The 24272-nt window shown below is 52.0% G+C and overlaps 1 protein-coding gene across 2 annotated transcripts in view; it reads left to right on the top strand.

Moving 5' to 3' along the window:
* Window positions 1-992: 992 nt before the first annotated feature.
* Window positions 993-24272, top strand: part of KIAA1217 (KIAA1217 ortholog) — a 384056-nt gene continuing 360776 nt past the window's right edge. For both annotated transcript variants that reach the window (XM_030888347.2, XM_045283522.1), the window contains exons 1-2: window positions 993-1089; window positions 17127-17413. In XM_030888347.2, the coding sequence (XP_030744207.2) occupies window positions 1014-1089; window positions 17127-17413 (363 nt within the window). In that variant the 5' untranslated portion in view covers window positions 993-1013. The remainder of the gene's footprint in view (window positions 1090-17126; window positions 17414-24272) is intronic.

Below are 24272 nucleotides of genomic sequence, written 5' to 3'. Positions count from 1 at the left end.
GGTTGATTTAGGAGTTTACCTTTCAGGTAGGTGGTCAAGAAACTGTGTGTGTGTGTGTGTGTGTGTGTGTTGGGGGGGAGGGGCGAGGAGAGAGGGTTTGGAGAAAGTGCAGGCATATGAATGACAAACTCAATTTCAAACTCCTGAGTCAGTGACTGAAATTGTTTGGGTTTTTTTTTTTAGTGGGTGTGTGTGTGTGTGTGTGCTCAATTTCAAACTCCTGAGTCGGTGACTGAAATTGTTTGGGGTTTTTTTTTTAGGGGGGGGGGATGTGGAGGGATTTCTCCGTCACTGTTTTACATGCGGTGTCCATGAGACCCTAACATGGGCGACACCTTGATGTCCCTACAGCGTTTACTTAACGAAATTCAGCATGTGCCCTCTCTTTCACGTTGCTTTAAAAGTGGGGAGGTGGGAGGAGGCCCGCTGAAAAATTCCGGAGGTTCAGCCTTCTGTTTATATAAATACGTATCTCGCTCTATTTTGGGGGAGTTCCATTCCGTGGCCGGGATTAGGCGCCAGAGAAATGGATCCCAGCAAAGGTTCATGCCCCTATTCATGTGTGTGCTGTTTTCCTCCCCAAGGCTTGGCTGCGGAGGCCAGGAGCTGGTGGCAGTGGGAACAGGCGGCGCTGGGCCGGGCTGCGAGTCCGTCACCTGTTGGGACCTCTCAGAGCGCAGGAGCAGGCGGGCCGCCCCAGGCCGCGGCTGCCGCGCCCCCCACCACAGCCCCCACTCCTCCCTCGGAGGTCCGGCCGCACCGACCGACCGACCGACGACGGGGAGGGGGGCGCACGGAGGGACCTGGGCGCGCGCAGGCCGGGCGCCTGGAATGCAGCTGGCTCCGGCGAGGGGGCGAGACTTTGCTCGGTCGTGGAGACTAGTTTGGGGTGGGGTTTCGCACGGGACCCTCCTCCTCCCACCTCCGGGCCCCTTTCCAGGCGCGTTCTGGGAGCTCGGCGCACTGCGCTCTGAAGTTTGGGGAGCGAGGAGCCTGAGCCTTGGGCAGGGACAATGGAAGAAAACGAAAGCCGGAAATGTGAGCCGGGCCGCCCTTGCTCAGCAGACGGCGGCGGCAGACCGACGCGGGGTAAGTCCCCGCTCCTTCAAAGATGGAGTTAGGTGTCGCCGTGCCCCGCGGTCGCCGGCTGCTTCGTAGGACCCGAGCCCCGGCGGGTGTAGAGCAAAAGCCGAGTGCTGCGGGCGGCCGGGGTTGCCCACACTGCGCACAGGGCGCGGATTCCCGGAGCTTGGCTTGATGACCTGTGGCCGGGTTTTCGTCCAGCCGCGGAGGGAGGAGGTGGCGCCGGAGGTCACATTTGGGGGCCCGGTGGGCCAGTCGGTTTGTGCTGCGTGTCCGAGCCGCCAGGGGAGCGAGCCTCGGCCTTGGGGAAGCCCTCGCGCTCCGGCCGGCTGCGTTCCCATTCATTGGTGGCTGCGCTTGCCCAGGAAGCAAACCCAGCCTGCGCGTATTCCAGTACTTTCGAGCTACCCCACCACTTTCCAGAGCAGTTTGATGGGAGCAGCCGGGGAAGGGGCCGTTTTGTGCCTACAGCACTTGCTGTTTGCATCTGGATAGTATCACTTTGCCGCGATTCTTCCTTAATGCGTTCGCTCACGAGTTGGGAACGTGTTGACCGTTTGGCTGGGGGGGGGGTGTACATTCTCTGGAGGCAGTTTCTTTTAGCCCTGTTCGTTAATACACAAGAGTTTCCCGGAGGAGGGAGTTTCCAGCCGCCTGTTTTGTTCCAAAGACGGTTCGCGGTGCTCCTGGCTGTGGGGAGAGGGTCCTTCTGCCCTCCACGGGCTGGTGCCCATCATGCCACTCCCCCTACCACATAGAACCAGAAGCAGTACATCTACAAAGGGCACACAGTCCTGAACCAGCTTCTACCCCACCCCCGGCCCCGGTTCATCCAGGGGCCAGTTATCACTAAAATCCACACGCTATGCGTGGGAGTCAGGGATTATGCACAGGGGAAAAGGTGTGTGTTTTGAAAATAATAATGCTAAAGGGAAGTAACACATGACTCATCCACGCTGAAAATGCACAACCAAGAACAACGGCAATTACAGGAGTCGGAAAACCACCATTGAAGGGCAGAAAGCCCTGAGCTTAAAATCCCTGAGTCTTAGAATCTGCTCTCTAGATTTCTCGGTCTGTGCTTCAACACACAGCACTCTTCTCAGGCCACTGAGTGAGTGGGCTCCAGGAGGAACCAACCCAACCCACCCCACCCCACCCTCATTCCCAGGATGGGCCTCTCTAAGACAAACTGACCTGAAATCTACAGCCAATCCCCAACAAGCCCATCAGTGGCTAGGAGGCAGGGTGGAGTCTGACGGAAGCATGGTGATCACGCCTTCATTCATTCAATGGACATTGAACATCTCTTAAGTAGCTGCTAGGGAGCCCCAGTGGTGTACTGGGTTTCCAATTGGGCTGCTAGTCACAAGATCAGCAGTTCGAAACCACTAGCCGCACGCTCGTTGGAGAAAGATGAGGTTTTCCACTCGCATAAAGATCTACAGACTTGGGAACCCAGAGGCAGTTTTCCCTGCCCCATGGTGTAGCTCTGATTTGAAATCCACCCACCTCAATGGCAGGGAGTTTGGTAACTTCCACCTTAAGGGTTGAGTTGCAGGGGACGTGGGGGGGGGGGCAGGTGTAGGGGGAAGTATTGGGAAACACAGTGACCAAATAGGTAAAATAGGTAGCATGTTAGAAGTTCAGGTTGTTAGAATTAGCAAGTAAAAACACAGGACACCCAATTAAAGGTGTGTTTTAGGTGCACAACGGGTCACCCTTTCGAGTAAGCATCCTCCATACAATATTTGGGACATACTGGTTGGTGCTATGGTGTTGGGCTGCGAACCCCAAGGTTAGCAGTTCAAACCTACCAGTAGATCCAAGGAGGAAAGCCCTTCCCTGTAGAGATTTACCTTCCCAGAAGCCTCAGGCAGACTTGACATGAGTCGGAATTAACTCAATGGCAGTGTTCTGTTTTGAAACCCACAATGTTGGGGACACATTTAGATCCCGCCCCCACCCCCCACCCCATTTGAAATTTACATTTCACCAATCCTGCACTGTTTTTACCTGACCACCCATTAGAGGGAGATAAGACGGGAAAAGGGAGGGGGGAGGCGCTGGGAGATTGCAAAACTCAAGTGCTGTGGTCAGAGGGAGCCTCCAGAGGGTGGCATGCGGGTTGAGGCCTGAAGGGGCTGAGGAAACCAGCAGGCAGCTCTCTGGGAGTTAAGCACTGCCAGGCCCAGGAGGAACCGAACAGCAAGTATCTAACTCTCAGCGTCCACTCCCGGACCTAGGCGGGAAATGAAAGCGTTGAGACAATCCCGGGCCAGCAGCACGTTGGGGTTGTGGGAGTAAGGCAGGAATGCAGGCTTTTGTCCCCGGTGGGTGGGGCTCCAGGGATTGGAGGGAACAGTGGCTTGGTCTCCACTTGTCTTTTGCCAGGGTCCTGCTGGGTTACTCTGGAAAGTAAACCAAGGGTGAGGAGGGGGCGGAGGATGGGCAGGGGCAGGAAAGTCGGTTAGGAGGTTTCCACAGTCAACCAGGCTCTGGCTTGCCCCAGTGGGTAGTACAGCCAGGTGGTGAAGAAGCCAATATTCTAGATGCACCTCGAAGGCAAGATCCTCAGAATTTGCCAAAAGATTGGACTGGACTTGTAAGAAAGATCAAGAACTTTCTGAGTAGCTGGAGAACAAAATCGCCTTCTCTCTCTCTCTCTCTCTCTCTTTCTCTCTCTCTCTCTCCCCCCCCAACCCCCCACCCCTTCATGACTCTCTAGTGGATTGCAGCTCATCAGGACCCTAGAGGACATAGCAGAATTGCCCTTGTGGGTTTCCCATGCCATAAACCGTCATGGGACTAAAGAGTCTCATCATCCTTCTGCCAAGCAGCTGGTGGTCTTGAACTGCTGGCCATGCTGTTAAGCAGGGGTCCTCAAACTATGCTAGCCCACGGGCCACATGCGGCCCGCCGAGGACATTTATCTGGCCCACTGGGTGTTTTTGCCCCATTTGGGTTTTTTTTACTTCAAAATAAGATATGTGCTGTGTGCATAGAAATTTGTTCATAGTTTTGGGTTTTTTTTTAACTATAGTCCGGCCCTCCAATGGATCCGAGGGACAGTGAACTGGCTAAAAAATTTGAGGACCCTTGCTGTTAAGCAACCCAAAGCATAACCCACTGTGCCACACACAAGGTCTCCTGCTATTTACCTAGGAAGGGGCATTGGGGGCAGGGGAAAGGGGGAGGGAAGAGCATATGAGTGTGTTTATTGGGCAGGAGGATGCAGAAAATCCATGGGTGTGTTAGAATTGAGAAACAAACGAATTAGTTATCAAAGAGGAGGGGTTGATGGCTCTTTGGGTGTCCGTGACCCCCCTCCCCTTTCCCTGACTCATTCCCAACAACACCCCCACCCCACCCATCTCCACCTAACAGGGAGAGGAAACGAGTTCTGGGAACTAAAGATCCCTAGGATTGGATGTGTGTGGAGAAAGACAGGTCCAAGGAAGGACGGGGAGAGGAAGGGGGGACTTCAGTGCATGGGGATGAGGGAGGTTGGGGATAGGTATCTGAAGATCCTGTGAAAAGCGGTTAAACCCCCAGGTTAGCTTTGTAAAGTCCCGTGAGTTCTGGGTGCACACACCATGCGGCTGTACGCGCACTTCTGGTGAGGCACGGTGGGTTAGCACTTGACTGCTGACAGAGAGGTCAGTGGTTCAGCCATACCTAGTGGCCTCGCAGGTGCAAGCACCTGTGGATCTGTTAGGTTTCTGGAGTGGGGTATATCTCGATCCTTTGCTTCGCACTGGAAGAATTCATGCCGGAGCACGTCGTGTGATCTAAGTGGGTTTTTGGGGAGGACAGGACACGTTTCAGGTATTACTGTCTCAAAAGAGCACACACTATTTCTGGGAAGCGTGCCAAGCGGTGCAGAAGCCAAGTTGGGGTTCACCACTGGGCATGAACAACCACATGGAAAAGAGCACCCCACATGGGCGGATCCCAGGACACCAGAAGCCCAAGAACCCTAGAGGCTAAAAGCATGTGCACCCAGAGACCGAGAGCATGGGGGCCAAGAGGCTGTGGGCCTCGAGTCGGCCCAGAACAGGCGCCTGGTGCCCACACCCTCCACCTGCGGCTGACCAGGAGCAGGACACATGTGAGGGAGGCCTTCCCACAGCCAGGATACTTCAAGCCTCTGGCTGGGGAGGCACGGTTGTTGGTATTGGTTGACCCCATTGGCTGAGTTAGGCCCATCTCTGTGATATACCTCAGGTGGTGTGTCCAAGAGAATGGTTTGACTTGGTCCGAGGGAGCATGTGTCTGTGCATGCTCAGTTTGGGGTCTTCAAAGGTGTTCAATGGTCACCTGATTTTTTTCCAACCTCCTCTGTGGGGGCCTTTACAGGCATGGGAGGGACAACCCCCCTGTCCTTATAGCTACCTAACAAGTGAGCTGCCAGCAAGATGACAGCCCAGGAAAACATGGTGGGGACCTTCTCTGCCCTGGAGAGTGTCTCTGAGGCAGGACCAGCTGAGGGCAGACGACAGTTGGATGCCGGGCAAGAGGTATGGTGCCTTCGTTTCCTCGGTTCCTGGCAAGGGAGTACCACCTGTGGACCACACGCAACAGGCCAGCATCCCGATAGCAGCACTGGCCACAGTACCACATGTCCCCATCTACCAGGGTGCTCTCTCTTGTCTGGGCTTCTGGCTCTGTTTCACCCAAGCACCATGTGATAGTCCGGGGCAAGGACCTTGTCGGAGCCATTTTTGCATTCCATGCACCGCCTGAGTACCGGACGGACATGGTAGAAGGCGCTCCCACTGTCTTTGTTACAGGAGAGCCTAATCACATTACCCTAGGAGGTGGAGCCTCTCAGTCTATTCAAGATCGGGGTCCCTCTGTCAGGTGGTCGTGTAACGTATTGTCCAAAGGGCTCCCCTTTTGAGAGTGAAAGGGGACACTATTAATAATTTGTTTGGAACAACAGTTGCAATGCAGAACGCTTCTTGGCAAACCAGGACATACGGTCTCCCCAAGGAGAGCTGGAAACAATGAAGTTCCCGTGGTTGAATAGCCAGGCTTCCAGATAAATGGCCACTCACAGGGGTATCGGAGCATGCGCTTTGCAGAAAAGGCACTTGCTTGTAGTTGGTGGGGTTTGAATCCGGCTCCATCACGCTGCTTTTGAAGGACATGAGGGGTGATGAGGGATTCCCCCATCGGCTCCCAACACTCTGGAAACGTCGTCTCGTTTGCCCCCGGCCCTGGGGTCTTCACACTCCTGCGCAGCCAACCCCCTTGCTTCTCCCAGCTTCCCCTCGCCTACCTGTCGCCCTCCATCTCCAGCTTCCCCTGCTGTTGAAGGTCGTTAGAACTGGCAGGTTCCCCACTGCAGTGCTGTCAGTGGTCTCTGCTCAGAAGTCCACCCTGGGGGAGTAGCGCCCCTCAGACGATGACCTCCTCTCCTGACCCCTCTTCCAAACCCTTCTCACCCCATGGCGTTTCCATGAGAGGTTCTCGGTGGTTCTCTGTCTCCCTGGTGATAACTGGGGATCCGCTGTGGAGGGAGGGAATGAAGTCTCTCCGCACCGTCTCCTAACTCCCTTCAGGGTTCGGAGCAGGCACTCAAGTACTTGCTTGAATCAGTAAATCACCTGGCCAGCACTTGGCCCAGGAATGGGCTTATCTGGATCAGGGAGAAGCTGTGCCTGTTTTTTGTGAGGTCTGGGCCAGGAGCCTCCTTTCACCGTGCACTTCCTGTGCTGGGCTGCGTGGAGGGCACAGCTATCTTCTGTTGGTTTCTGTGTGATGGTGGTTGTGTGGGTCTGGGTCGAGGAGAGAAACATATCCATAGACACTTGCATGTGTATAAGAAAGAGCTTTCTGTAAAGAGCAATCGTACATTAAGAAAACATCCCAGCCCAGTCCAGATCAAGTCCAGAAGTCCGATATTAGCCCATATGCCCGATGCCTGTCTATTAATTCCCATTCAGACTCACGCAACACATGCAATGACCCGAATGCAGGAAGATCACAGGCCAGTGGGTGGGAAGTCTTGTGGATCCAGTGGCAGTGGAAGCATCCCAGCAGTGGCGTGGGTCTCCACGTGGCTCCTCCAGCTCCAGGGCTCTGGTTGCATCAGCGCAGCCCCATGTGGCTTGTCAACAGGAATGTCTTGCCAGGGAGAGTGTGTGTCCCACCTCCCTGGAGGAAGATAGGAGTTCCCAGCATCCTCAGGAGAAGGCCCTACCCACACAGAGTCCTCATTGGCTGTGGCCTAATTGACAGGTTAGACTCCACCCCATTCCCTCAAGTTGACAGGAGATGGTGGCACTGCCCCAGTGGTCTTTACGACATTCACAAGGGCGCTCGGAAGCCGAGGAGCACACTGCTCCTCCTCTGCCCGCTTTGCGATGGACTGTGTGCTGGGCGGGATAGGTTCCTGGCTGTGTCACAATCAGGGTTAATGTCTCTCTCCAAAACAGGGACATGGGGGTGTTCCTGGTCAGGGGGACTTCCCGGGTGGCCTTCCCGCAGGCAAAGACTAGGGGACCCAAGCTTGTCCATCGGTTCCCATGAGTCCCTGGAGGTTTTCACTGGCTGGACCGCAGCGGCCAACCTGGCGAGGGATACAGAGAGAACCTGAAGAAAGAGGCTAGGGACCAGGACGAGGAGAAGGTGGTGCGCATCGCTTCTGGACGCACTGCGTTGACCAGCATTAGCCCAAGGCCCCCAAGCCTGCCGTGAGATGGAGTTCATGTGCACTGGAGGACTTACACACAGTTGGTATCTGACAGCAGTTAGCCAAATCGTTGTCTTAGTCGGGAGTACGGGACGCACCTCCTGTGCATAGACAACTCGAAAGAACATTTCCAGATGCGCGAAAGCATCACAGACCTAGGAGCACAGCACTCATCAGGTTCTGGTGCCCACCACAAAGCCGTGCCCCTCTGTGATGATGGGCCGTTGGTTATCCGTGGGGTATTTCATATGATAGGCTTTCTGGGGGGCTGCTGGGGCAACTGATGTGGAGGCGGTTGGACTTTGCCTGAGCAATGTTCTGCAGGGCGCGGGCTGTATGGTATCTTCCGTCGTCTGCCGGATGGGTTGAGCAGCCGGACAAAACGCGACCCCGACAGCGTTCCCTCAGCACCGTTTTAAAAAGCGTTTTAGGGAACTCATCAGCAGTTCCTATGTAAAGAAACGAGGCCCTCCTTAAGTGGCCCTAGAATGAATGTAATTCCACTAAAACTCACTGCCATCGAGTGCCCCCCCTTCCCCCGCCTCCCCGAACCCCATAGCGACCCTGTCGGACAGAGTAGACCTGCCCCTGTAGGTTTCTGGAGCCTGTAACTGTTCATGGGAGTCGAAAGCCCCATCTTTCACCCACGGAAAGGCTGGTGGCTTAGAACTATGACTTTGAGGTGAGCGGCCCAGCACCGTAACCCACCACACCCTACGGTCCAAGAATTCCACTCCGGGAGGTGGTGGGATTGATGACCTGGAAGAGGAGGGCAAGCAAGTACTTGCACATCCAGTGTCCATGGTGGTCCCACTCACAGCAGCCGAAGGGCGGAGACCCCTAAGTGTCTCTCAACAGGGGAATGAAGAGACCAATAAGGCACATCCTCCCAGGGGAGCGCTGCTTACTCCCCCAAGCAGAAATGACACCCCGGGATCCCTGTTACAATACAGATAAGCCCCGAATGCATATGTTGCGTGGAGAAAGTCGATGATAAAAGGGCAGGTGTTCTATGGCCCCGCTTGCATGACCTGTCTAGAACGGGCAGATGAACAGACAGACGCCAAAGGGTATCCGTGGTTACCACGAGCGTGAGGGAAAGGAGGAGAAGCCCTTGTGTGGGGGACACTGGATTTCTGTTCAAGGTGATGCAGACACGAGGAAACAGATGGCTGGACAACGCGATGCTCGTCGCGAATCTCGGTTTGCGAACCAGACCCAAACCAAACTCGCTGCTCCAGGTTGACTTGTAGCGAGCCCCACCCCCCTGCCCCGTTTCCCTCGCTGGACAACTTTACAGAAGCTGACTGCCTCACTTTCTCACGTGCAGTGGCTGGTGGGTTCGAACCCCCAACCTTCTTTTGGGTTAGGAAGTGGTGGAGGGACTGCCGGTCTGTTGTAGCTCCTATTTCAAGTGAGCTGCAGAGAACATGGCTCTGGGCCGGGGCAGAGGTTGGGCGGGGCCGGAAAGGGAAACAGGACTGTCTTTCAGCATCTCCCAAGCCTTGTGTCCAGACTGCGGCTTCGTTGTTGGGCCTGACACGCATTCCCAGAAGAGCAGGCCTCGAGACCCACCCATGTTCGAACAGCAGGGCCAAAGCACCTGCAAAACAAGAAGTAGAACCGTGTTTCTGCTCTCCACGGCCTGGCTTGTCTGCCCTTGCACTTTTCTCGACTCCCGTGGCATTGGCGGGACTCTGGGAGCTCTGACCCCATAGCTGTGGCATTGTCACGAACAGCCTTTGCCCCCTTGCTCTCTCGTTTGTTTGTTCCCCGGCTTCTGTTTTTCTCGTCAGCTGAACAAGACCCTGCTCCCTTCCCGGTGGCTAGAATGATGTGCATTGTTGCTTCTCCCTTGGGCGTGGATGCTGGAAAGTCTTAGTTCCAAACCAGTTCGTGACGTGTGACTCATGGTGACCCCGTGTGTGTCCTAAGGAGAACTGTGACCCCCCCCTCCCCGCCAGGGTGTTCTGAATCCCCAGAGTGGCTGGATTTGGGAGGACGGGGGTAGACGTCTAGATTTTCCTCCCGAGGCTTCTCTGCAGGTGAACTTGAGCTGATAGCCTTTCCAGGTAGCAGCTGAGTGTGTGAACCATTTGCACAAACACACCATAAATGAACGAACAAATGAATGCCAAACTCACTGCCATCCAATCAACTTTGACTCATGGAGACCTGACAGGGCAGGATGGATCTGCCCTTTGGGGTCCCAGGCCTCATCTGTGTCCCTCCAAGCAGCTGTTGGGCTTCGAACTGCTGGCCTTGCGGCTGGTGGCCCAACAGGGAACCAAGCCACTACGCCACCGGGACTCCTGTGCGTGAGCTAGCTGAGTCGGAACACTAAAGACTGAGGTGCTGTGGTCGTGACATAAATGGTTGTCACTTTGAGGTCACAGCTGGACGACCTCATCTGGAGGCGCTGAGGAGGTAAACAGCTCACTGGAGGCAGGAGGCAGGCTCACTCTCTGCGAGACATCTGTGTTGACAAGACACATGGAGCTATGCTAGAGCTCTGGAGCTCGAGGAGCCATGTAGAGACACTTGCTGGTGCTGAGCTGTTCACACCACCACTGGCTCCACAAGACTTTTCCACCCACTGGCCTGTGATCTTCTTGCACTTGGGCCATTGCATGTGTCCGTGAGTCTAAAGAAGAATATATAGACTGGTATCAGACATGTGGGCTAATCTCAGACTTATATACTTGATATTGACTGGGCTAGCCGTTTTCTCAATATTCAATTGCTTTTGTATATAAAGCTCTTCCTTATACACATGAATGTCAATGAATTTGTTTCTCTAGTCTACCCAGACTAACACAGGTGCCAAGGATGCCTGTTAAAGTGGTCTTGGTTAAACGGTTCACCAAGTGAGGCTGGCTGTCGTGAGTGCTGCTGAGAGAGCAGGTGGTCTGAGGTGGGTGGGGGTGGGAGGTGTATGTCCAGGTGGACTAGAGAAACAAATTCATAGACACTCATATGTGTATAAGAAAGAGCTTCATCTACAAGAGCACTTGAATCTTGAGAAAACATCCCAGCCCGGTCCAGAAGTCTGATATTAGCCCATGTGTCTGATACCAATCCATAAAGCCCTCTTCAGATTCACGCAACACATGCAGTGACGCCGAATGCAGGAAAATCACAGGCCAGTCAGTGGGTGTAAGGTCTTGTGGAGCCACTGTCGGTGGAAGCATCTCAGCACTAGCGTGGGTCTCCACGTGGCTCCTCCAGCTCCAGGGCTCTGGTTGCATAAGCGTAGCTCCATGTGGCGTGTCAACAGGAAAGGCTCCCAGGGAGAGCGTGTGAGCTATATATCTCCGTAGCGCCTCCAAATGAGGTCATCAAGCGGCCACCTGATTGGCAGGCTAAACGCCACCCCTTCCCTCTTAATAGTCTCAAGTTGGCATCGGCTGATGGAAGGACCACAGGGGGTGAGGGCGGTGGACTGGGAGGCCCAGGGCAGGAAGAGAAGACCACTGAAGGGAGAGGACGAGTTTACCCAGCAACTCGCCTTACAGCGCCTCCACTCACCATGGACGCTGTTTGCTGCTTCCGTGCGCATCACGGGGCACCTTATTAAGCAACGGGAAGGCTGATTCGAACACCTCAGAGGAAAGGACAGAAACGGGAAGAGTGAGCTGCCTAGCAAAAGGTGCCAGAGACAGGATGGAGGTTTAGCATCCGGCGCCGTAGCGCTGCTCAGAGGTTAATGTTAGCAGAAGGCTGACTGTGACCGCCCCCTCCCTCTTCTAGCTCATTTCCAGATTCATTTCAAAGAGGAATGTGGAAAACTCTCCCCACCCTCCCTCCCTCCCTGTCTCCGAGGAGCGCACTGTTCCCGCTGTGCTGACCTTCTCTGAGGCTCCTCAGATGAAACACAGCAGTGCTTATCAGGGTGTGTGGCCCGCTGTGATGGATGTGTGTGTGCTTTTGTTTGTGTGTGGCGCCCACGGAGAGGTGTCAGCTCTTCAGAGACGCTCTCCTGTTAATTAAGGCACCTGTGCTCGATAGCGTCAAAGCATAGTTCCACGATGTCACTGCCGTCACACCCATCCCCACTCAGAGCAACCCCTAAGACATGACCCCAGTGGGTTTCTGAGGCTGCGGCTCTTCACGGGAGGAGAGAGCCTGTGTGTCTCTGGAAGCCACTGATGGTTTGGGGACCACTCAGCTGGTTGTAGTTAGGGGCCCCGATGCGTGCGTCACTAAGGCCACCAGGCTCCTTAATGGTGTCAAAGGCAACTTTTACAATCCACTTTAAAAAATCACATCGTTCTATCACGTGGTCAAGCAGTTTGGGCTAAAATGCAAAACTCGTGCACATGTGCACACTCACACCCATGAGATAAGGCTGCTCCTCTTCAGCTGGCACTCGTATCTGTCACTCTGAGACCTGGCATGTTCTGTCCTGCAGAGCTGGACTGGAAGGCAGTGGGGTTCCCTTTCCTCTTTCAGGGACTTCGGGATCATTCAGTATGATCAAAAGCCAAAGCAAAGCCGTTCTGACTCCCAGGCGACCCTGTAGGAGAGGGTAGAACTGCCCCTGTGGGTTTTCGAGACCCGTGAGTCTTCACGGAGCAGACAGCCCGTCTTCCTCCTGCACACAATGCGAAGAGCTCCCCAGCTAAATGAGATGTCAGGGAACCTCCCCACCAGGGAAGGCTGAGTCACTCAGTGCTGGAACTAAGGACAAGTCTTTCGGCACTGCTGTCCGATGGAGACGCTATAATTAGCAAGGCGATGAGAAGTGAAAGGGAAAAGTATAAACAAACCAGAACAATCATTCCCAGAACAGGCATTGAGCAGTGGGAGCCTGGAACAGGGAAGACAGCCCGAGGTGACAATGTTTGCCGTGTCTAACTCAGAGCTCACTGAGCCCAGCGTTCTAGTACGCAGATGTAGTAGGCCGACAAGGGGGACGTCCTGGGCAGCCTTGCCTCTAGAGGAGCAAGTGTATGCCTACGTTCTGGACGCTGTTGCTTACCTTCGGACAGGTGTGACGGGCTGGCTCTTTATTTGGTCCCCCAGTGAGCAGACTCTCAAGGCTTGGCTCTACTTTTCTGCACTTCCCTTTTAAAGACAAATCATTGGCCGATAAGACCTTCTGGATCTGTTCTCGTGATGCAAAGAATGTACATTTTATCTTTTAGGATGTCCAAAGTAACCTTTAAAAGTGGGGATTTAAAAATCAAGTATGTGCCCCTCAGGACCAATAATGACAGTAGCGATACCAGGAGGGGAAGGGAAGGTGGGAGGGAGAGAGGGGGAACCGATCACAATGATCTGCATATAACGCCTTCCCAGGGGGAAGGACAGCAGAAAAGTGGGGGGAGGGAGGCAGCAGTTGGTGTAAGACATGGAAAAAAAAAGTATAAATTATCAAGGGTTCATGAGGGAGGCAAAGTGGGGAAGGAGGAGCTGATATCAAGGGCTCAAACAGAAAGAAAATGTTTTGAAAACGATGATGGCAACATACGTACAAATGTGCTGGACACAACGGGATGGATGTATGGATTATAAGAGTTGTACGAGACCCAATAAAATGATTTTTTAAAAATCAAGCATGTTATAAGAGCTATAAGAGCTCCCCCATAAAATGATTTTTTTTAATAAATTAAATTAGATAAAAAGTAAAAATCCAGCACGTTGTGTGTCCTTTGAAATTTCAAAAAATAGATATATCGTTTTAAAGGGTGTGGAGCTGGAGGCCTCTCCGTAACTAATGTTGGTGCAACCGCCACCCGTTTTGTTCATGAGGGAAATGCGACTGAGGGAGGTCAATCCCTCAGGAGAGGTTCTGCCTGGCACAGAGCAAGAGGGTGCCACGGGATTTGCTGTTCCGCGTCTGCGTGATGAGAATGTCTCTCCCGAAAGGGAAACTTCAGGCCTGAGAGCCCCTGAAAAGCTTCTGACGTGCCTGACTCCTCTCCGTCACCATCCGAATGCCTCACGGCAACAAGCCCCTTCCTGCGTGCATGGGCATCGCCAGACCTGACACCCCGCCCTGCCTTCCGCAGTGAACGAGAAGATTCTATGCGTGCCCTGCATTCCAAGAGTCATTTGTACCCCATCCCGTAAACTGGTGCCGAAGATCATTCAATGATGGTTGCACCACTACCGTGTCAGGGAGCCGCCAGAATCCCCAGCGGGATTCAGAAGATGACCTGGCATGAGGGAGCCCCGGGCTGACATCACACGGAACTTGGCTGAAAGACAGAGGCTGCCGGGAAGATGCTTGCCTGTGTCTTGTGGACCGTATGAAGAAGCTCAACGATGTGGAATCCTAACAAACTATGGATGATGTTGCAAAAAGAAGAACGCGCCATCATGCTCCCGTGGGACCTGCACACAGACCCAGAGATAAGTCAGTGGCACGGAGCAAGAGGATGCTTACTGCGTGGCTTAACATCCGGAAAGGAGTGTGTTAGTGTGGTGTCCTTCCACCATGCTGCTTCTGTCTCTGCGCAGAGCAAATCATCCGAGAAGCTGGGCTGTATGATTGACGAAGAAATGCAACACCGGGACAGGACAGCTTTTTATGCAGATGACACAACTTGCTTGCTGAATGTCTGGGGGCACTTGATGGCGAAGATGGAAGCCTGCCTCCTGCAGTGTGATCACAGCTCAATGAAAGGAAAGCCCAAATCCTCACAACTAGACGACACAAGCCAACATGGTGATCCACAGAGACAGGACCAGGTGGTTAAGGATTTGTTTACTCGGTGTGGTACTTACATAATCTGCTGCCAACTTGGGACTAGTAAGAGTGAAGGGGTGGACGTTAGTCTGCCCATCAGGTCACAGCTTGATGACCGCATTTAGAGGCACGAAGGAGATAACTAGCTCACTGGAGGTGGGCCACACTCACTGTCTGCAAGACATGCCTGTTGACAAGCCACATTGCAGCTATGCTGATGGTGCCCAGAGCCTCCTCAGAGTGTGGAAACCCACGCCAGTGCTTAGATGCTTCCACCACTGGATCCATAAGACGTTCCACCCACTGGCCTGTGAGCTTCCTGCACTCGGCATCATTGCATGTGTTCTGTGAGTCTGAAGTGGAGTTTACAGACTGGTACTGGACATAGGGGCTCACATCGGACTTATGGACTTATACTGGACTGGGCTGGGATGTTTTCTTAATGTATAATTGCTCTTTGACATAAAGTTCTCTCTTCCACACATGAGGGTCTATGAATTTGTTTCTCTAGTTTACCCAGACTAACACACTTGGATTCCCTATCAAAGGTCATGGAAGGGCAGTCAAGAAATCAAAGGGCCTAGGGCCTTGGACAGATCTGCCGTACAAAATCTATTTTGAGTATTAAAGACCAAAGATGCCACTTTAAGGCGTAAGGTCTGCGTGGCCCAGCCTATGGTGTGTTTAAATCGCCCCGTGTGCAGTAGGGAGCTAGGCAATGAATGAGGAAACGGGGAGAGGAATCGGTGCCCTTGAATGAGAGTCTTGGTGAGTAAAATGGAAAGTACCACAGTCTGGCTCTGGCAGACAAACAGAGCAGACCTTATTGCCGTCCTTGGACATTTGACCCGTCCCCTGGGAAAGGACATCATGCTTGTGTATTAGTCTGGGTGGACTAGAGAAACAAATTCATAGATACTCATATGTGTGCCCGAGAGAACTTGATATCAAAAAGCAATTGCACATTAAGAAAATATCCTAGCGCAGTCTAGATCAAGCCCATGAGTCCGTTATTACCCCATATGGCCATACTAGTCCATATATTCCTTTTTAGATTCTCACAGCCATGCAATGATGTCCAGTGCAGGAAGATCACAGGCTGGTGGGTGGAAAGTCTGGTGGATCCAGTGGTGGTAGAAGCATCTCAACGTCGGCGTGGGTCTCCACGTGGTTCCTCCAGCTCTAGGACTCTGGCCTATCCATGTGGCTTGTCGACGGGAATGTCTCCCAGGGAGTGTGGGTCTGGCCTCCAGCGAGCTATTTATCTCTGTAGCACCTCCAAATGTGGTTGTCAAGCTGCGACCTTTTGACAGGCTAAACTCCACCCCTCACTCTATATAGTCTCAGGTTGTCACCAGATTATATAATGACCACAGCTTGGTAAAGTAGCAGAAAACCCACTGCCATCCCCATAGATGGCGACTCACAAGGACCCTGTAGGACAGAGTAGATGGTCCTGTGGGGGTCTAAGACTGTTAGCTCTAAATGGGAGTTGAAATCCCCATCGTTGTCCCTGGTAAGTATGGGCAGAGGAGGAGCCTCCAACAGATGGATCCACACAGTGGCGCGTCCACAAGGAGCATAACAGAGGAGCAATTGTGAGGATTGGGCAGGACCATGGAGTGTTTGCTTCTGTGGCACACAGGGCTGCTGTGACTCAGAGTTGTCCTGCGAGGTGACTCAAATGGCTAAGTGCTCGCTTTCTAACCAGAAGGCTGATGGTTCAAATCCCGAGGCAATTGGTAAGAAAGTCCTTTGGAGAGCTCAGAGCCCCTGCAGACTTGTTGGAGCCCCATCCTTTGGGCGGTTGACACCCGTGTCTGCCCGTGAGCCACTCAGCGGGAGCAGGCTTGGATTTTGTTGTGCCCTGTGTTCTTGACCTCTGCAGTTCATCTGCTCTCAGGAGAAGTGACCTTGCCCCTTGAAGGCCTGGGAAGAGGAAGGGTCTGTAGGTTCTGTTAACTTGAATGACATCTTCGAAGCTGCGTCTCGACGATGGTTTAGGGAAAGAAAGCCCACTTCAAGTGAAAAGCACCGAAACTTTTACTTTATGCTCGCTCGATTCTTAACTCTAGTAATATTCTTTGGCTCCTCAGTGTATGCTACTAGGGGGGGTCACATGTCAGTGATTAGCCCACTATGCAGGGCATTCACCGTGTTTGGTCTTGGGGGATAAAACAAATGTTTCAGAAACCATTTCATATATATATAAAAGTTGACAGCTCTCCTGATGCCAGGTGCAACTGTCATGACTAAGTAGAGACATAAGCTGAACACCTGGAAGTGTCTTTCCTTAAACCACAGAAGAGGGTAAGGGGCGACCTAGTTGCTTGCAAACATCTAGCCTGACTAAGAAGTTCTGCTGTGAATGCCTCAGGGCCTGGGGAGGGGATCGGGTGTTGGACTTCTTACTGCAACATCTTTATTCCCGCAAGTGTGGTTTTTCGTATTTCTTTTGATTGTCGGGGTGGTTTTTTTTTTTAACTTCCTCCTCCTTCATTTCTGCAAAATACAAAGGAAATTCCCTGTGAGGTTCCAGTCACACATTAACAGCTGCCACAAACCCTCTTGGCATTCTGTAAACGAGACTTCTGGAGCGAAATCATTAATAGCGAATGTGATTTTTATCTTTTCTTTTCTGTTTTTCAGAACAAGGAAAAGGCAATCTACATGTTACCTCCTTAGAAGATGCGGAATGTCGCCGCCGACCCAAGGAACGCCTTTCTAATGGCAAAGGCCCCGCCGCGCTTCCCAAGTCTTCCCGCAGCCTCCCGAGGAGGCACACCCTAGGCGGGCCCCGGAGTTCCAAAGAAATCCTGGGCATGCAGACGTCTGAGATGGACAAGAAGAGAGAAGCTTTCCTTGAACATCTGAAGCAGAAGTACCCCCACCATGCCACCGCCATCATGGGCCACCAGGAGAGGCTGAGAGACCAGGTATGAACACTTGTCTCCACAAACTCACACGTTCAAGAGAGCAAGGACAAGCCAAGGGCGCTCGCGTGTAGCGGGGACAAACATGAGTGCACGGTGCCTTCTAGTGCTGAGGCTGCTCCGGGTCCCCTTTCAGGCTGAGGCCAGAGCCAACCTGTTGGACAGGTTGGACCTGAGATCTCGGCTCCGTTCCCCACAGGAAAGACCCAGCAGGCCTGTATCCCCGTGTTTTGCCTCAACTACTTTTGTGTAGGACAGGCGATGAAGAAGGCATACGTAACATACAGGTAGCAAACTGACGTGGGGGTGGGCGGGGGTGGCACCCAGCTCTACAGAACCATACAGCATAAGTGCGATCTGTGTCCACATCCCCGCTTCTTCCAATCACGTGGCCCTGCGAGTTGAACCCCCCACACGGAGAAGCTGATGTACATCTTCGGGATAAAAGGGGGCGGGAGACACGTGACAAAACCCCTTTTCTTGTTCCGGCGCTTTCTCTCTGTCGAATCAGAGAAGCGTCCTCTTGCCTGTTCTGCCTTCTGCCGCCTTCAGCTCCCTGTTTTCTCAAGTCGGCTTGACAGCCACGCCGGTGTCCCCCCAGACATGTGGGTGGGCGCGTCTTGTTGCTGGGCTGTGTTCAGTTACTTTTGTAGCAGACAGAGTAGATTGGGAGGGTCACGGGAGATGCGGGTCCCTCTCCCCTGGCCCTCACTGGTGTGTTATCAGAATGACCTTTTGAGCGTAGGGTCCAGATGAACCAAAACCCAGAGCACTTAGTGATCGGCGAGGGGCCCGGGGAGGAAGGCAGGCTGCTGTTTACCTCGCCACGGACGTAGAAAGGCAAGGCCGGCGCATGAAAGTCTCTTCTCTGGCAGATCAGTTAGTTGTGGGATGGGGCACCCTGCTCAGCATCCAAGGATCTGTGCAAGTGGAGGCTGGCATCTGCCGGAGCCGCCTTCAATTTCCACTTTATGCGCCAGCCAGGTTCGTTCCTAGAGTCGAGCCCTCTTCCTTCCCTGTGCTCTCGATCAGGGTGCCTTCAGCACTTGAAACACAATTGAGCTTCACGCTTGTTTGCTTGTTTGGTTTTTATTGCTCGCACAGCCAACCTGCAGTGGAGCCAGAGCTGAGCACTGAAGTCCTCGGAGTCCTGGTGTGTGAGCTCCTTGGAGACGAAGGGAAGGGAGCCCACCTTTTCCTTTCAAACAGATGTAAAGACGCCCCTGTAGAAAATGTCCCTACTTTTTTTATTATTATTAATCATTTTATTGGGGGGGCACTCTTACAGCTCTTATAACAATCCATTGTCCATCGTATCCAGCACACTTGGACATAGGTTGCCCTCATCATTTCCCAAACACTTTCTTTCGTTCTGCTTGAGCCTTTGGTATCAGCTTCTCTTTCTCGCCCTCTCACCCTCGAGAACCCTTGATCAGTTATAGATTGTTATTGTTATTTCGTATCTTAACACTATCTGTCATCTTGCTTCCCCCACGTTTCTATTGTTGGACCCCTCAGTGGTGGTGTGGTCGGGATTCTGTAACAAGCCCTGTGATCGGTTTCCTCTTTTTCCCTCCCCCTACCCTCAGGGATTGCTATTCCCACTACTGTTCCTGAGCGGTGTATCTGTCCTGGATTCCGTGTGTGTCCAGAGCTCTTATCTGTACCAGTGTACGTGCTCCGGTCTAGCTGGATTTTTACTGTAGAACTGGGTCATGATAGGGGAGGGAGGGAGCATTCAGGAACGAGAGGAATGTTGTGTGTTTGTGCTTTACTGTACCCTGGTTGAATCAGCTCTTTCTTGTGACCCTTCTGTGGGTGGATGTCCAATTGTCTACAGATGGGCTTTGGGTCTCCACTCTGAGCCTCCCATGTTCGCATCGAAATGGTTGTTTGGGATATTTTGACACCTGGAAGCCTCATCTCGTCGGCACCTTGTGATCACACAGGCTGGTGTGCTTCTTCCATGGGGGCTTTGTTGCTTTTCAGCTAGATGGCTGCTTGTTGATCTTCAAGCCTTTAAGACCCCGGACGCTGTATCTTTTGGTAGCCAGGGACCATCGCTTTCTTCACCACATTTGCTTATGTACCCATTTTGACTTCAGTGATCATGTCGGGAAGGTGACCATCACAGGCTTAGAACAAAGAGTTCTTACATTGAGGGAGGCCTTGAGTTGAAACCCAACGTCTGTCTGCTATCTTAATACTCAATAAATAAATATATGTACATTGACCTATATCCCTATCATAAATTAATATATTTACATCCTACTTTCATTACTAGGGTACTCTCCACTTCAGTAGAGAGTACTGTGTCTCGCTGTGAGTCACTTTTTGACATACGTTGGCCATATCTTATCCAGATCAAGGGAACTCAAGCTCTAAGAGAAGGTATGCTTACAGTTGACTGAGAAGTTGGGGGTCTTAGAGGCGTTGGACATCAAAATTCTTGAGTATCCCACAATTCCACTCTCTTCTGAGTGAAGGAATGTGACTTCCACTTTTAGAATTGACGTGTGCTCTGAGTGCCTAGGGCAGTGGTTTTCCACCTTCCTAATGCCGCACGCACCCTTTCATACAGTTGCTCATGTGGTGGTGACCCCCCACCACAACCATAAAATTATTTTCGTTGCTACTTCATCACTGTCATTTTGCTACTATGATGAATCAGGCAACCCCTGTGAAAAGGGCGTTCAACCCCCAAAAGGGTCATGACCCACAGGTTGAGAACTGCTGACCTAGGGGAAGGGATGGTGTGTGTGTGTGTGTGTGTGTGTGTGTGTGTGTGTGTGTGTCTCCCTGGGGACAGCAGAAGGAAGGAAGGAAGCTAGAGAATTGGTTGTATTTTGAGTCCAGGTTAAGTGAGGAGGGTAATTCTTCAAACATAGTACCACCACCAGTTGAGGGTCCTGAGAATTACTGGTGTTGGTCTGTCAGACACAACAGGACTTTTCCGTGCGAGGAGCACTGTAATGATGACGGTCACCATCGCCATGTGGACTGTCCTCATGGTCACCATTACTGTTATGGTGGTGGTGGGCATGGGAGGGGAGGGGCTCCATAGTAAGAAGCAGGTTTTCAGGGTGCAGGGTTTAGGAGAAAGCATTCCGTGGGCACGTGTTTTGATCTGTCCCATCCATGTCTGCCGTGGGTGTGGCCCTGCCACAGCATGTCAGGCGTCTGGTGAACCAGGGCCACTGTTGTTTCACAAGCTGACCACCGGAAAGCAGGGAGAAAATACTTACTGGGTGAACCGAGGGCTTCCAAGGTCGAGGAAGTAGACTGCTTGGGGTCTTCCCTCAGGCAAGCCAGGCAGTCTGCTTGCAGGCAGCAGACAGCAGGATGGGTCAGCAACAGTCAGTAGCACAGGAGAGCTTATGGAAGCAGGCTGATGCTGTCTCGGACTCCAGCATGATGGTGGGATCCACCAGCCTCAGCTCGAGCAGTGCGCCCACAGCAGCTCGATGAAGCAGGCCTTGAAGGAACCTCAAGCTCTAGTGACAGAATCCACAGGTTGGCTGGGCCCACTCGTAGTGCGGCACACAGGTTGAGACAGAGAACTAGCTAAAGCAGCAGCACTCTAGTCCGATCGCCAGGGCGTAAGAGGGAGAGGGGATGCAGACTATCTTCATTTATCTTGGTGATCCTCCAATCAAGCTGCGACCTCATTAAACTCGGCCTACCTTTTCCTGCTGCCTCGTCGGCACAACAGCCCTGTGGCACGTCCCTTCCAGTCACCCTCCTTTTCCTTCCCGCCCACCTTCTCTCCTCCGCTCCTGCCTGGGGGACACCCACCTCTTCACAGCCCTCAACGTGGTGAACAGCCTTTGGTTTCTTCTTCTTATTTTCCTCTCTAGGCATGCTATTATGACGTATTTCTCTCCGTGAGATTGACTAACTTTGCTGAGCGTAATGCCCTCCAGTTTGGTCTGTGTCAGGGGGTGTTTGACAGTGTCTTCATTGTTTTCAGAGGTACAGAATATTCTGCTGTTTATATTCACCCATTCCTCCACAGACGGCTGTTTCCATTTTGCTGCCATTATACAACTGGCTGTGATAAGCCTGGGTGGGCATAGACCTGTTTGTCTTTTATCCTTTATTTCCTTGGGGATATACACTGAGTAGCAAGTTTACAATGTCACTTGGGATTTGTATGTGCATTTGTATAAGGAGGCACCACCGTGGTTGTACAAGTCTGTAATCCTGCAGTGTATGAGTGTTTCAGTTTCTCCACATCCTCTCCAGCAGTGGTTGTTTTCTGTTCTGTTAAATTTTACCAAGAGTGTCAGTATGAGGTTAGGAGTGCATTCTTTTTTCCTTTCCAAAACCTTTTTATCGGGAGCTAATACAGATACCATATGATTTCAGAGGTCAATCACGTCCAGCTGTATTGTACAACTGCTACCACAATCAGTTTCAAAACATTCTCTTTCTTCCTGAACTCCTTGATAGCGGTTCCCCTGTCCTCTTCTGTACCCCCCAGGAGCCCTTGTTCTACTTACTGTAGGTTCATTAACCCTGGGTTTCATATACTGAAGAAAGAGAAAAACATCCAACCAAAATTCTAACAGGCTACACCCAGTGACAACATGCATCAGAACTAAACCCCAGTATGAAGGAAAACACCCACAAAATGTTGAAGAGCAGATCAGGCCCAACGTGATGGGGGATTAACCAACAAGGTTTTACTGTTCAAGCCAGTTTTGTCACTGTGATTTCCTTAGTCATCTCTGCAATGCACTCTGCTTAATGACCAGTTTATTCCCACCCTTCCATTCTGTATAGAGGGAATCACGGGGCTTATGCCCTGTATATGTCTCACAAGTGTATCCTGGGCTCCCACTGTCATCCATAGCCTTCTGCAAGCCATCATCTCACAGGTTGGGCTCTGATATGATTCCCTCCTTCGGCTTTGGATTATATGACTTCTATTCCGTGGGTCACGAATGTTGCTGTGCTTCCTCCATGAGGAGTTAGTTGACATCTCAGATAGCTGCTTGTTTGGAAACAAGCTTTTTCAGACCCCAGACCCTTTTTTATCTGACAGGGGGCACCATCTAATTTCTTCACTACACTTTGCCGCAGCATAGGGGTGCATTCTCAATACTGTCAAGAGTCATGGAAAATGACCACAATCAAGATAAAGAACAAGAAGTACAATCTTCAGGCCTTAGGGTCAAGAGGGCAAGTCGGAAGCTTCCGACACTAAAACACTAGACGTGAGTGCCTCAAGGAGGTAGAACAAAGACGCCATTTCTCTGCCTCCTCAGAACGCATGGAAAGCAATCACATGAATTAGAGCCCTGGTGTGTGGTGTGGTGGATTAAGTGTCAGGCACCTCAGTGAGAGTCAGTCCCGCAGTTCTAACCCACCAGCCACTTGGTGGGAGAATAATGAGGCAGTCTGCTCCCATACACACCCACGGTCTTGGGGAACCTATGCAAGCAGTTCTGCTCAGTCCTAGAGGGTTGCTGTGCATTGGTATCACCTCAGTGTCTGGGTTTGGGGGTTTAATGGGAGGAGATAGAGGAGAAAAAAATCCAACAAAGTAAACACACCATTTTGAGTAAAACAAGGGAAGTGGTCAAACTGCGTGGAGATTGGGACCATCGGTGTGTTTGACATGGAAGATAGAAGGGCAAACAGAGCTACAGGAAGAAACGGTGCTACCAGTAAGGTCGATGATCTTGACCCCGTCTGCAAACCGAGGGAAATGCTAGATGCCCTGCGTGGGTCTTCTAAGACAGGGAAATGCTAGATGCCCTGCGTGGTTCTTCTAAGACAGGGAGCGGTGATGGCCAGGTCACCGCACATCCAGTCACAGAAAGACTGTGCCTTCAAGGGCTGTGGTATTATATAATCTGGTGTCCACTTGAGACGACTAGCCTGTCAATCAGGTCACAGCTGGATGACCTCGTTTGGAGGCACAACGGAGATCAATAGCTCGCTGGAGGCAGGATAGACACTCTCCCTGCAAGACAATCTTGTGGACAAGCCGCATGGAGCTACACCGTGATGGAGCCAGAGCCCTGCAACTGGAGGAACCACGGGGAGACCCACTCCAGAGCTGAGATACCTCCCCCACCACAGGATCCACCAGACTTTCCACGCACTGGTCTGCGCTTTTTGCGTACTTGGCATCACTGTATGGCTGCGTGAGTCTGAAGAGGAATTTATGTAGTATTGACATATGGACTAATATCGGACTTAAGGACTTGTTCTGGACTGGGCTGGGATGTTTTCTTAATGTACAATTGCTCTTTGATATAAAGTTCTCTCTTTCTTACACACATATGAGTCTCCCTGGATTTGTTTCTCTAGTCCACCCAGACCAACACAAGGGTCTCGTGCGAATCTCACAGATTTGTGCAAAGCCACAAGTGTGAAGAGTAGCTTCGCATTCTGGCTATTTGGACAAAGAGGCCATTAGAAGTCACTAACCAGAGTAGCGAGGCATAAGCTGCATGCGCTGTCTCCTGACTTCTGTGCCCCAATTTCTCCATAGCTTGATGGCACCCTTCAAGCATGAGTTTCTAATAAGGAAGGTGCCCATAGTAGACTTCTGCTTGGAAAGAGACAAACTCATCAGGATAGTCAGTCTCGATCACGTATAATAAATAAAGCTCTTGTTCTTTGCTGCTGTGACAGTTATATAATCGTTTGTCAATTTGAGAAGATTAAGAGCAAGGGGGTGGAATCTAGCCTGTCAATCAGGTCATAGCCAATGAGGCCTCTGTGTGGGCGTGGGCTTCTGAGGATTTTGGGAACTCCTGTATTCCTCCTTGGAGGTAGGACACACTCTCTCTCTCTCTGCCCACTCCCTGGAAGACATTGCAGTTGACAAGACACATGGAACTACTAT

The sequence above is a fragment of the Echinops telfairi genome, unplaced genomic scaffold (genome assembly GCF_000313985.2).
Source record: "Echinops telfairi isolate 266 unplaced genomic scaffold, ASM31398v2 ScPeMD7_7461;HRSCAF=8499, whole genome shotgun sequence".
In the NCBI taxonomy this organism is placed as follows: Eukaryota; Metazoa; Chordata; class Mammalia; order Afrosoricida; family Tenrecidae; genus Echinops; species Echinops telfairi.
This window is presented reverse-complemented; position numbering and strand designations above follow the sequence as displayed.